General features: G+C 43.6%; 3 protein-coding genes and 1 non-coding gene across 5 annotated transcripts in view; all 4 read left to right on the forward strand.

Annotated features, from left to right (window-relative positions):
• The window catches only part of LOC130184848 (myosin-9-like), a 31,337-nt gene extending 24,966 nt beyond the window's left edge, over positions 1–6,371 (forward strand). For both annotated transcript variants that reach the window (XM_056400929.1, XM_056400930.1), the window contains 15 exons: positions 112–256; positions 368–574; positions 710–814; positions 1,005–1,157; positions 1,312–1,560; positions 1,696–1,908; positions 1,998–2,210; positions 2,360–2,521; positions 2,646–2,774; positions 2,896–2,984; positions 3,107–3,230; positions 3,398–3,606; positions 4,069–4,177; positions 4,405–4,577; positions 4,761–6,371. In XM_056400929.1, coding sequence (XP_056256904.1) covers positions 112–256; positions 368–574; positions 710–814; positions 1,005–1,157; positions 1,312–1,560; positions 1,696–1,908; positions 1,998–2,210; positions 2,360–2,521; positions 2,646–2,774; positions 2,896–2,984; positions 3,107–3,230; positions 3,398–3,606; positions 4,069–4,177; positions 4,405–4,577; positions 4,761–4,869 — 2,389 coding nt within the window. In that variant the 3' untranslated portion in view covers positions 4,870–6,371. The remainder of the gene's footprint in view (positions 1–111; positions 257–367; positions 575–709; positions 815–1,004; positions 1,158–1,311; positions 1,561–1,695; positions 1,909–1,997; positions 2,211–2,359; positions 2,522–2,645; positions 2,775–2,895; positions 2,985–3,106; positions 3,231–3,397; positions 3,607–4,068; positions 4,178–4,404; positions 4,578–4,760) is intronic.
• Positions 6,372–7,576: 1,205 nt separating this feature from the next.
• LOC130184866 (mitochondrial glycine transporter A-like) lies at positions 7,577–11,786 on the forward strand. Its single transcript, XM_056400954.1, has 8 exons — positions 7,577–7,949; positions 8,785–8,864; positions 9,482–9,606; positions 9,834–9,918; positions 10,052–10,231; positions 10,325–10,493; positions 10,649–10,809; positions 10,952–11,786. Exons 2-8 carry the CDS (start codon positions 8,850–8,852, stop codon positions 11,072–11,074), a joined length of 858 nt encoding a protein of 285 aa, XP_056256929.1. The 5' UTR covers positions 7,577–7,949; positions 8,785–8,849; the 3' UTR covers positions 11,075–11,786.
• A 1,545-nt stretch (positions 11,787–13,331) lies between these two features.
• Positions 13,332–16,025, forward strand: rpsa (ribosomal protein SA). Its single transcript, XM_056400953.1, has 8 exons — positions 13,332–13,377; positions 14,003–14,174; positions 14,278–14,396; positions 14,692–14,937; positions 15,259–15,387; positions 15,497–15,656; positions 15,778–15,801; positions 15,887–16,025. Exons 2-8 carry the CDS (start codon positions 14,042–14,044, stop codon positions 15,979–15,981), a joined length of 906 nt encoding a protein of 301 aa, XP_056256928.1. The 5' UTR covers positions 13,332–13,377; positions 14,003–14,041; the 3' UTR covers positions 15,982–16,025.
• On the forward strand, positions 14,482–14,621 carry LOC130185928 (small nucleolar RNA SNORA62/SNORA6 family). Its single transcript, XR_008830227.1, has one exon. It is a non-coding gene; the product is annotated as a small nucleolar RNA SNORA62/SNORA6 family (small nucleolar RNA).
• Positions 16,026–16,513: the final 488 nt, after the last annotated feature.

Here is a 16,513-nt window from a genome sequence, read left to right on the forward strand (position 1 = left end):
AGGTCTTGGGACAGCTACAACAGTTAAATATTTCCCTCTCGTGTTCCGTGCTGTTCGGGGTCCGTTGGACATCTTGACACAAGCAGATTAACCTCTGCTCTTCCTCCTCAGGTCCAAGCGTGAGACAGAGGTGGCGCATCTTAAAAAGACTCTGGATGAAGAGGCCAAAGTGCACGAGCAGCAGCTGGGTGAGATGAGACAGAAACACGGTCAGGCCTTCGACGAGCTCAATGAGCAGCTTGAGCAGGCTAAGAGGGTAATTAAATACTTTTTTTTTTTTTTTTTTTTTTTCTATTTTTATCTCTCCTTAATTCACATGTTGTTTTTCGACTGCACAAACCATTAACGTTTGTGTCCCTCCTTGCAGAACAAAGTGTCGATGGAGAAGGCCAAGCAGGCTCTGGAGTCGGAGAGGAACGAGCTGGCCATCGAGATGCAGACGCTGATGCAGGGTAAAGGAGACTCCGAGCATCGCAGGAAGAAGGCTGAGTCCCAGGTCCAGGAGCTGCAGCTCAAACACTCAGAGAGCGAGCGGCAGAGGCTGGAGCTGGCCGAGAAACTGTCAAAAGTGCAGGTACAGCTCTTTGACTTGGCGGGACTCTACTTCTTTTGCTTTTACAACTATCATATGTTTACTGTTTTCTGTGCTTCTTATTACATCTGTGTTTTTTTTCTTTTCAGTGATTCTTTTGTTGTCTTCTGTCCACAGGCTGAACTTGATAATGTAAACAGCGTGCTGAGTGATGTGGAGGGCAAATCCATCAAGGCGACCAAGGACTGCTCTGCTGTGGAGTCCCAGCTGCAGGATGTCCAGGTACGCAGACGCACTTCCTGTATATTCAGAGATGTTACAAATGAATAAGTTACTCTCCCTTGAGATGCTTTCAGGACATACAGGGACATGTCCATTTGAACTTGACCATTACCCCCTTGCAAACATCGTGTTACTCAATCGAAGGGCCTACTTCATCTCATTCAGCTTTACATGTTCATGTTTACAACAGGAGCTACTCCAGGAAGAGACGCGCCAGAAACTGTCACTGGGCACACGTCTGCGCCAGCTGGAGGACGAACAGAACAACCTGAAAGAGCAGCTGGATGAAGAAGAATCAGCAAAGAGGAACGTAGAGAAGCAGCTTCAAACTGTGCAAGCTCAGGTAAAACACATGATCCTCCGTCAGACCAGTAGCTTAGAAACTTGTTCTGCCTTCTTCTAAAGACTTCAGTTTAACTTTATCCAGGATATTTTATGAAGCACAAATCTACCTCACAGCGTTGAATGTTTGAGTGACACCACCTCTTTCCATACAGCTTGCTGATATGAGGAAAAAGGTGGAGCAGGACGCAGGGTGTCTGGAGACAGCTGAGGAGGGAAAGAAGAGGCTTCAAAGGGACCTGGAGGGAACAAACCAGCGCCTGGAGGAGAAATGTGCTGCCTTCGATAAGTTGGACAAAACCAAGACGCGTCTCCAGCAGGAGCTGGATGACCTGCTGGTAGACCAAGACCACCTCCGACAGATCGTCTCCAACCTAGAGAAGAAGCAAAAGAAGTTTGACCAGGTCAGACGGTGTATATAGTGTAAATGCAGCATCGAAGTATAATAATAAATACATTTTTGATGCTTCAGGATTTGAGGATGGTTCGATTACATCTGTCTTCGTTTGAGCTTCACAAATGTTAAACACTTTCTCCAGATGCTGGCAGAGGAGAAGACCATCTCCGCCCGCTACGCAGAGGAGCGTGACCGAGCTGAAGCTGAGGCCCGGGAGAAGGAGACCCGAGCACTGGCTTTAACCCGCGAGCTGGAGTCTCTGATGGACATTAAGGAAGAGGTGGACCGCAACAACAAACTGCTGCGGGCTGAAATGGAGGACCTGGTATCTTCTAAGGATGATGTTGGCAAGAACGTAAGTCTGGAAAAAGTGTTTGCAGAGGTGTGTTTTTGTCTGTGCCTGTGTGGTCTGCTCATACTGTCGTCCTCTTCCCTGCGGTGCAGGTCCACGAGCTGGAGAAGTCTAAACGTGCAATGGAGCAGCAGCTGGAAGAGATGAAGACTCAGCTGGAGGAGCTGGAGGACGAGCTGCAGGCCACAGAGGATGCCAAGCTCCGTCTGGAGGTCAACATGCAGGCCATGAAGGCCCAGTATGAGAGAGACCTGGCAGGCCGTGACGAGATGGGCGAGGAGAAGAAGAGGGCACTCGTCAAGCAGGTACTGATGGATTTCAGACTGGAACCCACTCTGGTGTATGTTAACTGTTGTCTGCTTCCCGTGGGACATTCTCGACTGTTTGAGGGTGGACACATACAAGTACAATTTCTTGTATGGGACGTGGTTGAAATCCATTGCGCATCCTGCAGGTGCGGGAGATGGAGATGGAGCTGGAGGATGAGAGGAAGCAGCGTTCTGCAGCCGTGGCCTCGCGCAAGAAGCTGGAGTTGGACCTGAAGGAGCTGGAGGTGGGCATCGACATGGCCAACAAGAACCGTGATGAGGCCCTGAAGCAGCTGAAGAAACTCCAAGTGAGTTGGTTGTTGAAATATCTTCAATACAACAAATCATCTCCTGTCTCCTGTAGTTTTTTTTTTTTTTTTTTTTTTCCCCAGTTTCCTCGGACTTAGCTTTGCTCTTCTTTTTCCTCCTCAGGCCCAGTTGAAGGATCTTGTGCGGGAGCTGGAGGACACTCGCATGTCCAGAGAGGAGATCCTTGCCCAGAGCAAGGAGACCGAGAAGAAGCTGAAGGGCATGGAAGCCGACATGATCCAGATGCAGGAGGTCGGCACGCACGCCTCTCTAACCTTCTTTTCTATCGCCCCCTCCCTTTCTTAAAGCAAACGTCCTCTTTAAGAACTGGCTGTCACACTTTGATGAACCCCTCTTTGCTGATTCTGTGCAGGAGTTGGCAGCTGCAGAGCGAGTGAAGAGACAGGCCCAGCAGGAGAGAGATGAGCTGCAGGATGAGATTAATAACCAGGCCACCAAGAAGTAAGACGTCCTTCAATTATCAGTAAAAATAACCAAACTGTCGGTCGTGTCTATAACGTATTATTCACCTACGTCTCTTCCCTCTCTCCTCTCTTCTATCTACCTACCTATTTCTCTCTCAGTGCTCAGGCTGCAGAGGAGAGGAGACGGCTGGAGGCTCGTATTGCTCAGCTGGAGGAAGAGCTGGAGGAGGAGCAGTGCAACACTGAGCTGACCAACGACAGGCTGAAGAAAGCAATGCTGCAGGTTTGCAGGCTCACGTTATACATTTTGTCACTGCAGGTTCTGATATGACATCCAAGCGACTCGAGGCTGTGAGCAGTGTTAATCCAAGAGAAACACTGATTCCTGATTATTTGTGGTACGAAAATGTGTGTTCGGCCCAAACTGACGAGTCTGTCCCACGTGTCTAGACCGACCAGATGAACGTGGAGCTGACGGCAGAGCGCAGCGCCTCGCAGCGCGTGGAAGGGGCTCGTTCTCAGCTGGAGCGTCAGAACAAGGAGCTGAAGCTGAAGCTGCAGGAGCTGGAGGGGACGGTCAAGTCCAAGTACAAGGCCAACATGGCCGCCCTGGAGGCAAAGATCTCTCAGCTGGAGGAACAGCTGGACATGGAGACCAGGTGAAAGCTTCAGCCATGGAAATGAGAGATAACTGACTAACAGCTGCACATTTACTTAAATAAGTAAAAGAGGTGATGTTTAATCAAAGCTTGGAAAAGTCTCAGTGGCGGAACTTAAATACATTTACTCAAGCGCTGTACTTGATTACAGGTTTTAGGTACTTTTACTTGAGTATTTCCATTTTTTTCCACTTAATACTTTTATTTCACGTTGATCATTTTTGATGATTTTATAAAATATGATACACACAATATACAAACAGTTTAAATTAGCTCCAGCAACAGTAAAATGCTACTTGCATGTTATGCATCAGTAATAATACTAGACCTGCAGTCCAAGTTACTTATGTGACATATTAACTGAAGGACTTTTACTTGTAGGCCAGTGGTGGAAGAAGTACTAAAATATGTTTTTACAGTCTTAAAGTCGTTAGCCTGATCAGTGTTGTAATCTTGCCTCAGGGAGAGGCAGGGTGCCACCAAACTTGTGAGACGCACAGAGAAGAAACTGAAGGAAGTCATCCTGCAGGTGGATGACGAGAGACGCAACACGGAGCAGTACAAGGACCAGGTCAGAGGTTTTCCAGGAGCTCTGCAGTGGCTATTTCTGTCTCAGTATTCTGGCTTTTCTGAGTATTATCAGTGTAATGTTTATGCTGATCTACATCAGCACTTTCCAGAAGCCTAAAAACTGAAATATAAAAAAGTAGACGGCTCCAGTATTTTATCAGATGTACTATGAAGATCAGCTTTGCATCATTGTACCTAATCATTTTACGTAATCTGTCAAATTCTTAGGTGGACAAGTTGAACTCTCGTATGAAGCAGCTGAAGCGTCAGCTGGAGGAGGCTGAGGAAGAGGCTCAGAGAGCCAACGCCAACCGAAGGAAACTGCAGAGAGAGCTGGAGGATGCCACAGAGTCGGCAGACGCCATGAACCGTGAAGTCACCACCCTCAAGAACAAGCTCAGGTGGGCGGAGTGACTCTAGAGACCGAGCTGCTTTTATGTTGTTCCAGTTTACCGCACAGATAGTTGAAGCAGTCCTGCGCACATCTGTTGGGATTAGCGGAGAGCAGTTTGCAAGATGGTGCCGTGACTTTATCTCGAGATATTGTCTGCTCGCTCACTGTGTTTCTTCTTCTCTTGTTCTAGGCGTGGTGACCTCCCATTCACCGTGCGCCGCACCGTTCCCCGCGCCGGCATCGAGAGCGACGAGGAGAGCGAGCCCAAGAGCGAGACCCCCGAGCCCAAGCCTGAGTGAACAGCCACAGTGCCACTTGGCTCCTTAGAACTGCATCATAAATAGACAGACCCAAATACACATGAGCACACATTACTGTACCTGCTGAACAGAGAGGGACACCAAACAAACACAAGGCCGTGACAGTCTGATCTCTTTAAGATTGACAATCTATGCATTCTTAACACACTTTCACACATACAGAAGCCAGTAAACTGGGACAATCACCATGCTGACAAACACACACGTTATTTTTTGGGCCAAATTTTTCTTTTGCTTCATTTTTCGTTCTCTGGGAAAAATAAAAAAAAGAAAATGATATTTTTATAAGGAAACATTCCAGCTATGATAGTCCTGATTTAGGATCTATTTTTCTAATTGAAGAAAGAAAACAAAGAAAGAAGTATACATAAATGAAGACCGATTACTGGAAGGGGACCAAAGTAATATCTCAATCTATAGAATTGTATTTTATGCAGAAGTTTTTTTATAATGGTTAAGAATGGAAGTGCTTCATGTTTATTCCGCTCACGCTCTCGCCTCAGTTTATATTGAAGGTTTATTATGCTGAAATGTATCCTATCAGTTTAGCTGCAGTTAGCACTTGTGACTACGCTTTTGGGCTTAATAATTTGATGCCCACATTTCATGTGGAAAGTAAAATTTGAGGCAGATTTGAAGTAACAATTGGAAACCCATTGACGCATACTGAAGGCATTTGATTGTGACTGTGCTGAAATATCTTAATTTTGCACTGACAAGGAAAAAAAACACTTTAGCCTAGACATCATAAACCACTGCATTTTGTGTTTAATGGAAACGCTGACAGAAGTTTTGGAGAGACTGTGTGTACCTGCTCATTTAGCAGACGCACAGACTGCCAACACACACTAAGGCCTTAAATGCAGCTGAATTCTTCTGGGCAGGGTTGTTGGCTTTTTTTCTGGACATGCATTGATTTTTATTTTTATCAATATCAGTGTTTTTGTTAATGTTCAGGGTAAAGTTTAAATGGGGGTGGTGGGGGTAGTTTAATACTTACAGCACACACTGTATTCTCAGGGCACAGCTTGTTGAGGGAGGAGTAGCTGAGGTTGTTACAAACCAAAGGCAGATTCAGGAGGTAGGGAGCGTACTTTGTTGTTAGTCTAACCTGTGTACACTATACTCTGACCGGCCTATAGGGCTTCATATAGACATGGGGAGGTGATATGTGGCCAGGTATTGAGTAGACGTATCAGATGAAGTTCTATTGACATACAAACCCCTCACAGGCTGTGCTCAGGGGCGGCTTTTGGCTCACACTGCTGGGAAGTGAGAGGAATGTTACTTAAAGAGTAACGGTTCACAATTAAAAGGATCACATCTTTCGCACTTAAAAACAAAGGAAATCCAAACAAAATCATGGAAGAAAAAAAACTGCATCTCCTCAATTCTTTTGTAATGTTCGTCTGTCTGCACCTCTGATTCTCATTTGTGAAATGTTGGTATTATTGCAATTAAAGAGGCTTTCTAAACTGCTACATGTGGATCGTGTGTCTTTATTTCATACTGATGTTTATTTGCAGGGGTCCAGCTTGTTGTTTATGCTGCATTGTCACCAGCAGAGGGCAGTCAGGGTTTTCCATAAGGGACTAGCAGACCGCAATCAGGTCAGAACTGGTTTCACCATAGAGTAAAATATAGTAAACAGGGATCTGAAAGTCTGGTTGAGAACTCTCTCTGGTATTTTGTCTTCTGTCATGTTTCTGTTCTAGTGCAGCTTTTGAACTGAACACTTTTATGACATGAATAGAAACAACATATAAAAGAACAAAAGCTGTTTTGTTTTTTTCCCGCTGTTACTAGAACCACAGTTGTGATTGTTGTGAGAATGCCCCTGGTTTTCTTTAATACAGTCAGTGGTAGAAAATAACCAAAAGTACAAAAGTACTGTTTTAAGTACAGCTACTATTTGACCCCTATATTTGTAATTTAAATACTAGTAATGTTTATGTTTTACATTCAAAATATATGATCTTTAAAAAAGCGATGTAATCCTATAAATGAATTATACAGCAGTGTGTGACCAGCTACAACATTAAAATTCTGCTTGTATATTAATAATAGTATTACAACTATATATGATAAAATGATGTATGAGCACTTTTACTTGTTTTTTTTAAACTTTTTTTTCTTGTACTTCTTTACTATTACCTCAGTAAAATGTTGAATGTGGGAAAAGAGTAATTTTTGGTACTTTTTTACTTTTAGTAGAAAATAATTTGAATAGTTTCTTCACCAATGAATATGGTACATTTTGAAATGATCTTTGGTGGAGACATGTAATGCACCTTTAAGTGTCAAGGTGTTAGGCATATTTACGTTTTTCACGGAAAAATTGGTATAAAAAAAATTAATAAATACAAAGGTCACACTGACTATACTTTCAATTCATGGATGTAGTTTGGTTTTTTGTTCTATTTAATTTTATTTTGCCTAAACTGAGTATACAAGAAAAAATATATTTAAAAAATGTATCAATCAAATAGAAAAGATTAATCAAATTAAAAGCAGAAACGTAGATGTAATAAATAATAATAATAAAATGAATTGCAGTACGTCGCCCGTCACGTACTCAGTTAAGTAGTGCCCTCGTCATACTTACGTCACGGTCCAAGCGCTGCGTAACCAATCGAAAACAAGCGTCTCCTTGGTGGGCGGGGCTTCATTGCAGTTACACGACACGCCTCGACGTCAAACAGGAACCGGCCGGTTTAAGTGTAAGTTATCAGTCAGTGAAAAGCACGGCTATCAGTGTTTATGGCGCAGTACAGACTTACTGGTCACCGGTGAGGCTCGGGTCCGTCTCTGCGCTGATTATGACGGTCTGAACGATTGACGCAGACATTTAACCTGGTTTATTTTTCCTCCGTCGACGGAGAGAAAACCTCAGTGCGGTAAAACGAACGAACGAAGAAGAAGAAGTTAAGCATCCCCTGTGTTTCCTTTCACCGCGACCTACGCTTTTTGTGTTCATGTAATGGCTTCAGACTTGTGATATCAATCTCCGCAACAGTCTACCTGTACTGCAGGAGGCAACTTTAAGGAGGCTGTAGGGGGTAAGCTACAAAGCAAGACACACACACACACACACACATATATTTTGATATAAACTTATAATGCTGGTGTGACATCTAAGTAGCCCGACAAGAGCATGTCAAGATAACATGACACACTTTATCTTTGTTGTGTTTAAATTGTAGAATCATATTATTATATTTATGTATGAGGCTGTTTAAGGTAATGCAGGTGTCCTCACCTTCTTACACCTTTTCTACACTTCTCTTGTTGAAGGTGAATACATGTGTCGTCACTGTGTAATATTACACTGCAACCAAAACTACAGATGTGGGATTCAAACCCAGAAGCATTTATTAGGAGACAACAAACCAAAAACATTATTTACAAAACCCCCCCTGTGTTAAATCCATCTTGACTCCAGTGCATCATGCTTTTGCACTCACACACACACACTGGATTAGTACATCATGTGTTCACACTCAGGCTCACGTGAAAAACATGCCACGGGAAGACAAGCATCCATCCTAATATGTAGCAGGATGATCTTTGGTTAGTTAATGAATAGCTGCGTGTTTTGTCGGGTGGTCGCAAATAGGGAGCACAGTGTCCTTCAGGTGATCTGTACACTTATCCTGGTGTGTGTGTGTGTTGTGTGTGTGTGTGTGTGTGTGTGTGTGTGTGTGTGTGTGTGTGTGTGTGTGTGTGTGTGTGTGTGTGTGTGTGTGTGTGTGTGCTACCATGAGCAGACTGAAACAGACTGCAGGACTGTGCACATCCTCCACAGTCCTCCTCCAGATGCTGCATTGGTGCTGTTAGTTGGACGACTGAGAGGCCAGTGTGTGACTTCTCATTTCTTTTTCTTTCTTTTTTTAGGGGTCATTTACATTTTCAACATTTCAGAGACTGACAAGTGGAGGAAAGCATCATCCTGAGGAACTATGGAGCTGTCACTGGTGAGTTTTACAGTGGAATTGACTTATGAAATCTTTAGGATGGAAAGAATTACTTTATAAATTAGGTTTAAAGATGGATAAGGTACATAACACCTGTACGCCCATCATTTGCATAATGTCTTTATTTTCCCAAATGTCCTCTTTTTCTTGTACACCCCATTTTGTAAAGGGTTTTTTGTAGTTATTTAGTTTGATTGTGTCTCTCTGTTTAATATTTTATGTATCAGATATTTACTTATTTATGTTTTAGTATTTAATTTAATTTTATTTAATTTTCTTGTTGGATGCCTATAATTTAATTTACGTCACTGTTTCCGTATTATGTATTTTGACATATCAGAATCATTATTCTTGCTTGCAACTGCGTCTCACAGAAGACTGTAAAAGGATCAAGTAATACAATTTAAAAGAAAACAGGAATTGATTATGTCCTGTTTTGTTTATATTAGTGATATTAGTCGTTAATGGTGAGGTTGTTTTTTCCTCCCTTAATGTTGCACCTTTTATAACTAACTTGAGGTCAAGGCGTCCTGACATGACTCTGACATGCTGATAAACAATTTAACCTACTTTTTTCTCCTATTGTCTTTCTGTAACCCCCCCCCCCCCCCTCCCAGGCTCACCCGGCTATCAAAGCCTTCATGTGTGGCTCCCTCAGTGGGACCTGCTCCACGCTGCTTTTCCAGCCTCTCGACCTGGTCAAGACTCGTCTGCAGACGCTGCAGAGCGGCATGCAGCCCGGGTGAGTCCGTGTACACTGAACACTTCAACACAGTTATCAGTATCGCTAGCTTGCATCACTCGCTTTGTGACCTGCAAAAAACAGCTTTATTGACTGGATGAACACAACAGAAAGTTTTGCCACAGCTCAGCTTTGCATCACACACGCAGCACATGGCTCCCACATGAAAGCAGTGCTCGTCATTTACCATTGATCACCGTCAGCTGATCTGCGTGTTCCTCTCTCAGTTCAGGCAGAGTGGGGATGGTGACGGTGCTCCTGAGCGTGGTGCGGACAGAGAGGCTGCTGGGACTGTGGAAAGGAGTTTCACCGGTAAGAACGCCATTCTCCTCCCTTCTACTACACACAACCGTCCTCCTGTCTTTTAGTTTTACATATGCATGAAAAAACGTTCACAAATTCACCAGTTTCACATTTTCCCTCTCCCGTTCATCTGCTCTTCTAGTCCTTTGTTCGGACCATCCCAGGTGTGGGGATCTACTTCAGCACCTACTACTCTCTGAAGCAGCACTTCTTCCAGGACGGCAGCCCAGGGGCCTTGGAGGCCGTGGTGCTGGGAGGCGGGGCCCGGTCGGTGGCGGGGGTGTTCATGCTGCCGGTCACTGTCATCAAGACACGCTTTGAAGTGAGTACAGGCAGACATTTTTTCGTCTTTATTTGGCCCAGCATGTTGTGTGTGTATTAGACTGAGCTGATTGTCTGTACGGTTGTGTTTCAGTGTGGCAGGTACAGTTACAGGAGCGTGGTCGGGGCGCTGCGCAGCGTGTGTCGGACTGAGGGTCCCGCTGCTCTGTTCTCCGGCCTGATGGCCACTCTCCTCAGAGACGTTCCCTTCTCTGGCATCTACGTCATGTTTTACAGCCAGACCAAGGCCTCACTGCCAAAAGGTAAATACAGGCCCAGAGAGAGAGAGAGAGAGAGAGAGAGAGATACATAATGACTTGGTGTTGAAGGCGCTTGACAAACATTTACATTTAAAATTCTAACACAAGTCAAACAGGTAATTAAAAAAAAAAAAAACTTCTGTCCGTGTTCCTTCAAGAAATCAGCACGTCTCCGTCGGCGCCCCTGGCGAACTTCAGCTGCGGGCTCCTGGCAGGTGTGTTGGCCTCTATGGTCACTCAGCCTGCTGATGTGGTCAAAACACACGTCCAAGTGAATCCACAGCTGAGGACGGCAGAGGCCATCAGATACATCTATATGGTAAATATCTCGCTCCTCTTTTACTGAGTTTCATGTTTGACGCTTTTATTATCTCGCTCTGCATTATTTTCAGGGTCAGCATTAGCCTCGCTGTGTTTTTAAGCTGCACATACCTGAGCCCTGTCCCTGTCGTCTCTCTTAGGAACACGGCGTCCGGGGCTTCTTCAGAGGGGCCGTTCCCCGATCACTAAGGAGGACCATGATGGCCGCCATGGCGTGGACAGTGTATGAGCAGATGATGGCCCACATCGGGCTCAAGTCCTGAAGGGGAATGTTGATGGGAGGCTTTGTGAAAGACAGAAAGAAAGAAAGAAAAAGAAGAGATTAAAGTCAAGTCACTGAGAGAAGACTGTAATGTGTGAAGATGAAGGAATGGCTTCAGTGGACTGTGGAGCAAAGAGAGTGAGAGTGAGTGACGAGCACATTACAAAGGAGATGTGGAGAGTTTGCATATGTCAAATGTTTTTTTCTGGATTCTGGCTGAAGTTCAAGAATCCTGCCTGTGATACGTACAAAGATTTTTGAGAATAATGTTGATGTGCTGTGATGTTCTATATTGCACTACAAGTTGTACAGAAGTTTTGATCCTAATGAGTATTTGGACTGAGACTTTCCTTGTTTTAGAAATGTGGTGGGACTTCCTGTGTCTGTGAAATCACATGGAACATTTCCATGTGACTGCAGTGATCAGGACAGTGTCCCAGATACGACTCGGACTTCTCATGGCACAGTTTAAAATCTGGACTGGCTCTTAAATGCCTTTTACAATAACACAGTGTTATTTATATTCTGATATTTTTTGTATTTTTTTTGTCAAATGAAATGATATGTGCTTGTAATATTTACTCAGTACATTAATCTGCCTTAAAAATGAAATGATTTTTGATATTTTTCAAAGTGTGTGTTATATGTATTTACCACTGTAAAAGTATTCTACCTTTTGAAGGATGTTTAATAAAATGAAACACTGTACAATACATAGAATATCTTCATGTTATTCTTGTGTGCACCCATTTCTTTCAGCGTAAATGATTCAACAGAAAGCTGACAGCTTCACATTCGAGCCTCATACCTGGCTGACCTCTGAAATGTTCTTATGCAGATATGGCAAGAGGATTAAAAAACCCATAGTCGACTCTGCCAGTGGGGTGGCTTACTGCTCCAGCCGTGGTGTAAAACTATCAGAAGCACTTCCAAGAGATAAGAAAGATATATTGCTCAGCATATTGCAGCAGACTGCACGCACATAAAGACTCAGCACAGTCCTGCAGGTCAGATAAGCAGCATGGAAGGGTGGGGGGTGGTGACATAACATCGAATAGGAAATAAGGACAAGGAGTGCCGGACTGTCAGGCTAAGAAAGGAAACTATTCCTGGTGAGAGGCAGGTTAATTATTTATCAAAGAAAGTTACTTGGAGAAAAATATGTTTACTTAATAAACTTTATAAAGACTTGCTCCTCTCCATTTTTATTTGATTAGATACACAGAGTATAAGTCTCTTTATATATAAACTTCATGATATGACATGATACATGACACAGATCTCATTAGTGGTTTAGCTGCACATATTATGAAGCTCTGGATCAAGAATGTGCCTTTTTAACCTCATGTGACAGTAGGTCTCCTGTCTGTGTCATGTTAAAACAAGCGATTACTACTGCATCACACCCAAAGCCTTTTTACACTGTTGACTGGGGAATCTGTTATTTAAGATGAGATTTGACACAGTTTGTGAGTCTGAATGGCTGAATACAAAAATAAAGATTGCCCGTGTCTCTGAGTGAGGAAATAATACATGAATTATAAAGTATTTATGGTGTTGACCAAACCAACAGACTTCGAGTGTGTTGAAAATCCTGTTTTTTTTTTTATTTACTGAGTATTTTGTTCTTTAACCTTCTCTTTTCCCAGAAAACAACCCCAAATCATGTCATTCCCTCGTGTGACCCGCCGCCCCACTCCTTCTTTATAGCCATATTTGTAAGATCCATCGCCTCTAATGTCCTTGACTTTAATCCAAGCCCGAGTTTTGAATCAACACATCACTACCAATTGACCTACTTATCTCCTTGTGTCTGTACAGTCTCCCTCCACAATCAGACGTTTTTAAGGCCAATAGTGTCCTTACAGGATTACAGTATCATACATAACTTTTTATGCATAAGACAAGTTTCTTTGAAATAATTTCTCAACTTGTTGTGTCATTGTGTACATATTGTGATAATTTTGCCTGGAACGCTTTATCTCTAGCAAATACAGGGCAGTTTCAACACAGGTCAGTCTTTGACTGAGAAGTCAGCGTCTCAGCATTGTCTTAATATGGTCTTTCCATCTCCATTGTCTTAATATGGGATACCCATCCGACCCGTGATCTGACCACTGCTCCTGCCATTACAGCGCATAGCATATATCACCACCTAGTGGCCACATCAAAAAACTACACTAATTCCGAGTCATGTCAACCAACCAATCACGCGCTTGGAAATTTGGTATAAAATCTACGTCATTTCCTCCCAGTTCCCTCTTTTCACCGTGTGGTCAGATTTCCATACGGCGTTGTTTCGTGGTGAGTTTTAACCGGTTATATTTTGCTAATAAACCCTTAAAATTCAGCCAAGGACACGAAGTAATGATAAAATAATCTATAAGCACACAGGATGGCACGATAAATCCAGCTTTCTGTGTCTTTGTCGTCTGTAATTATCACAGAATAGACACTGCTAACGTCTATAGCTAACTTGCTAGCTGCTGACACGCGCTCATCTCGCTGTTCCCCCTCGCGACCAACGGCGAATACTGATCCGACTTAGTAGTCGTAGCTTTGGCAAACGAAATACAATTACAAATCTGGTTTTATAAGTGTAAGAATACGATGAAGTGTGTGGACATTTAGTGTACGGTGTGATTTTCACTCTTTTAAACGCCGTCCTCAACCCGGATGCCATTAGATAATGCCTTTTAGCATGCTGCAGTGCCCTTTAGCAAGACACTGAAGCCTCTACAACTTCAGGTTTTGTTGTTAGCAATGTGTCCTGAATATACGGACACTTAAAAAATATATTTGCGACATCCAGGTAGTTTGATGCACAGTTAACTGCCATTAGTTTTAAGCCACAACTGATTGCACACTGTGAGCTAAAACTACGAAACAAACATGTGATAATGACCAATACTTTTCATCCTTTCCCCAGCTCTCCCATCTAACTCGTAACGCAGGGAAAGCGGTCACGATGTCCGGAGGTCTGGATGTCCTTCAAATGAAGGAGGAGGATGTGCTGAAGTTCCTGGCCGCAGGAACTCACCTGGGAGGCACCAATTTGGACTTCCAGGTGGAGCAGTACGTCTACAAGAGAAAAAGTGACGGTGAGTCTCTCCACTGTGGTTTTACTCACTCAAGTTAAAATAAAGATTAATCGTGAAGTAAAAATCTTATTTCTGAGCTGTGGGCCTCATCCTAAATCTCTAGGTGTGTACATCATTAACCTGAAGAAGACCTGGGAGAAGCTGCTGCTGGCAGCCAGGGCCATTGTTGCCATTGAGAACCCAGCTGATGTGTGCGTTATCTCCTCCAGGAACACTGGACAGGTAAAGTAAAACACTATGTAAATAAGTCCTGTCACATTGTAGTGATTGCTGCTTGTGCAGTGGGAAACCAGTACATTAACTATAATATGCACACCATTAAAGCCGGGCACTGATGTCGGTGTTCAGGTGTCGGAAGTGTGCGAGAAAAATCAGGCCGGGTTTTCGCTAACACCATGAGGACGGCTGTCCCATGACTGGGGTTTGATAGTGACCTGAGCCACAGTTGACATTGTTAAAGGAAAATAATCACCTGTACTTGAAATCGAGTATAACTTGTTCTCTCTGCCCTTTTCAGAGAGCAGTGCTGAAGTTTGCCTCTGCCACCGGCGCCACCACCTTCCACGGTCGTTTCACCCCTGGTACATTCACCAATCAGATCCAGGCAGCTTTCAGGGAGCCCCGCCTCCTGATTGTGACAGACCCTCGTGCTGACCATCAGCCACTGACTGAGGCTTCCTATGTCAACATCCCTACCATTGCCCTGTGCAACACTGACTCTCCTCTGAGATACGTGGACATTGCCATCCCCTGTAACAACAAGGTGAGACCAACTAAACAAAACATATTCACTAATTGTGGTTTTATTTTGTGAATCCTTGCATTCTGCACACCGTTAGAGCCCGGCGCTGTCCTGTCTGTGCAGTGCGGGGTGTAGGATGTGTGCTAAAAAGTATGCATGGCCTCTAACTTTCTTTCTGAATCACACAGGGGGAAGCAGGTAGAGGTCTTGCTACAGAAGTCTAACTTAAAAAAAAACTTAAATATTTATACCTTCTGTGGATATGAAATAAATTGTGTATATTATGACAGTTGGTGAGGGTTTTACTCGGTTATCGATGACTAATCTGTAACTGTGTTGCAGGGTCACCACTCTGTCGGTCTGATGTGGTGGATGTTGGCCAGGGAGGTTCTCAGGATGAGGGGAACCATCTCCAGGGAGCACCCATGGGAGGTCATGCCTGATCTGTACTTCTACAGGGACCCTGAAGAGGTAAGACAAATGCAGGGCACCCTGTCAAATGTACAGTGGCTTGATGTTGCCTTGTATATTGGTTACATGAGTGAGGCTGCACACTGTAATGCACATGATTTCACTACAGATTGAGAAGGAGGAGCAGGCTGCAGCTGAGAAGGCTGTTGGAAAGGAGGAGTTCCAGGGTGAATGGAGCGCCCCTGCAGCTGAGTTTGCTCAGCCTGAGGTAGCTGACTGGTCTGAGGGTGTTGCTGTGCCATCTGTGCCCATCCAGCAGTTCCCTGCAGGTAAGATCCCCAGTTTTCTTCTGATCAACTGTATCATTACCTAAACGTTGTATAACTGCATTTGTTTTGCCTTTGTACTGATATTGAACTACTGTTAAAACTTTACTTTCTCTTTTTCTAGCCGCAGCTGCACCTGTCAAAACAGGTAAGTTATATTCTGATTAGTGTATATAAAATATCTGAAGGTGCAAGTATTTGTGTACTCAATTCTAAATGTTTTTCCCCTACAGAGGACTGGAGTACTCAGCCTGCCACCGAGGACTGGTCCACTGCCCCTACTGCCCAGGCATCTGACTGGGGTGGTGCAACTTCTGACTGGTCTTAAATCATTGACTCTGGCAACAATAAAAGTGTTTTTTTACACTTCGACTTTGTTTATTCAGTTGATTTCATTTGATATTTACTCAAGGCCACAATTGGTTCCTCTAACTTGACTTCAAATGCAAGTGTGAAAGCAGGTAAATGGATTGTGACTGCTTTCCATATTTGGTACATTTACACATCCAGGGGACTTGACTTAGTAACTGATGCGTTTTACTTAAAAATAGTTTACATATAGGATCACTGAAAAACATTAATGGTGATGAGATGAATTCATGTGCCAATTATGACACAATTTAAAATGTCTTGCAGGATTAAATGTTTTAGTTTATATCCGAAAGGTCAACTTTGCTGTGACATCATGTTCTGCAAAAACACTTCTGGCCAGTATTCAACGATAAAACTTAGGAAGGGGAGATTGTGACTGTATTTCCTGTAACTTGGCTGGTTGACTGAGGCAAACGACCATGTGGTGGTAAGTTTAGTGTTGCCAAGAAGCCACTTCATAATGTGAGAGGGATTTGCACTGAACATTA

The sequence above is a fragment of the Seriola aureovittata genome, chromosome 17, assembly GCF_021018895.1.
Source record: "Seriola aureovittata isolate HTS-2021-v1 ecotype China chromosome 17, ASM2101889v1, whole genome shotgun sequence".
NCBI lineage: Eukaryota > Metazoa > Chordata > Actinopteri > Carangiformes > Carangidae > Seriola > Seriola aureovittata.

Excerpts from the sequence above, each read along its gene's own strand:
- rpsa (XM_056400953.1), top strand. The coding sequence starts at position 14,042 with ATGTCCGGAGGTCTGGATGTCCTTCAAATGAAGGAGGAGGATGTGCTG. Across the intron at positions 14,938-15,258 it reads CCATCCCCTGTAACAACAAG|GGTCACCACTCTGTCGGTCT; the intron begins GTGAGACCAACT and ends ACTGTGTTGCAG. Across the intron at positions 15,388-15,496 it reads TCTACAGGGACCCTGAAGAG|ATTGAGAAGGAGGAGCAGGC; the intron begins GTAAGACAAATG and ends ATTTCACTACAG.
- LOC130184866 (XM_056400954.1), top strand. Across the intron at positions 9,607-9,833 it reads CAGAGCGGCATGCAGCCCGG|TTCAGGCAGAGTGGGGATGG; the intron begins GTGAGTCCGTGT and ends TTCCTCTCTCAG. Across the intron at positions 10,810-10,951 it reads CCATCAGATACATCTATATG|GAACACGGCGTCCGGGGCTT; the intron begins GTAAATATCTCG and ends CGTCTCTCTTAG.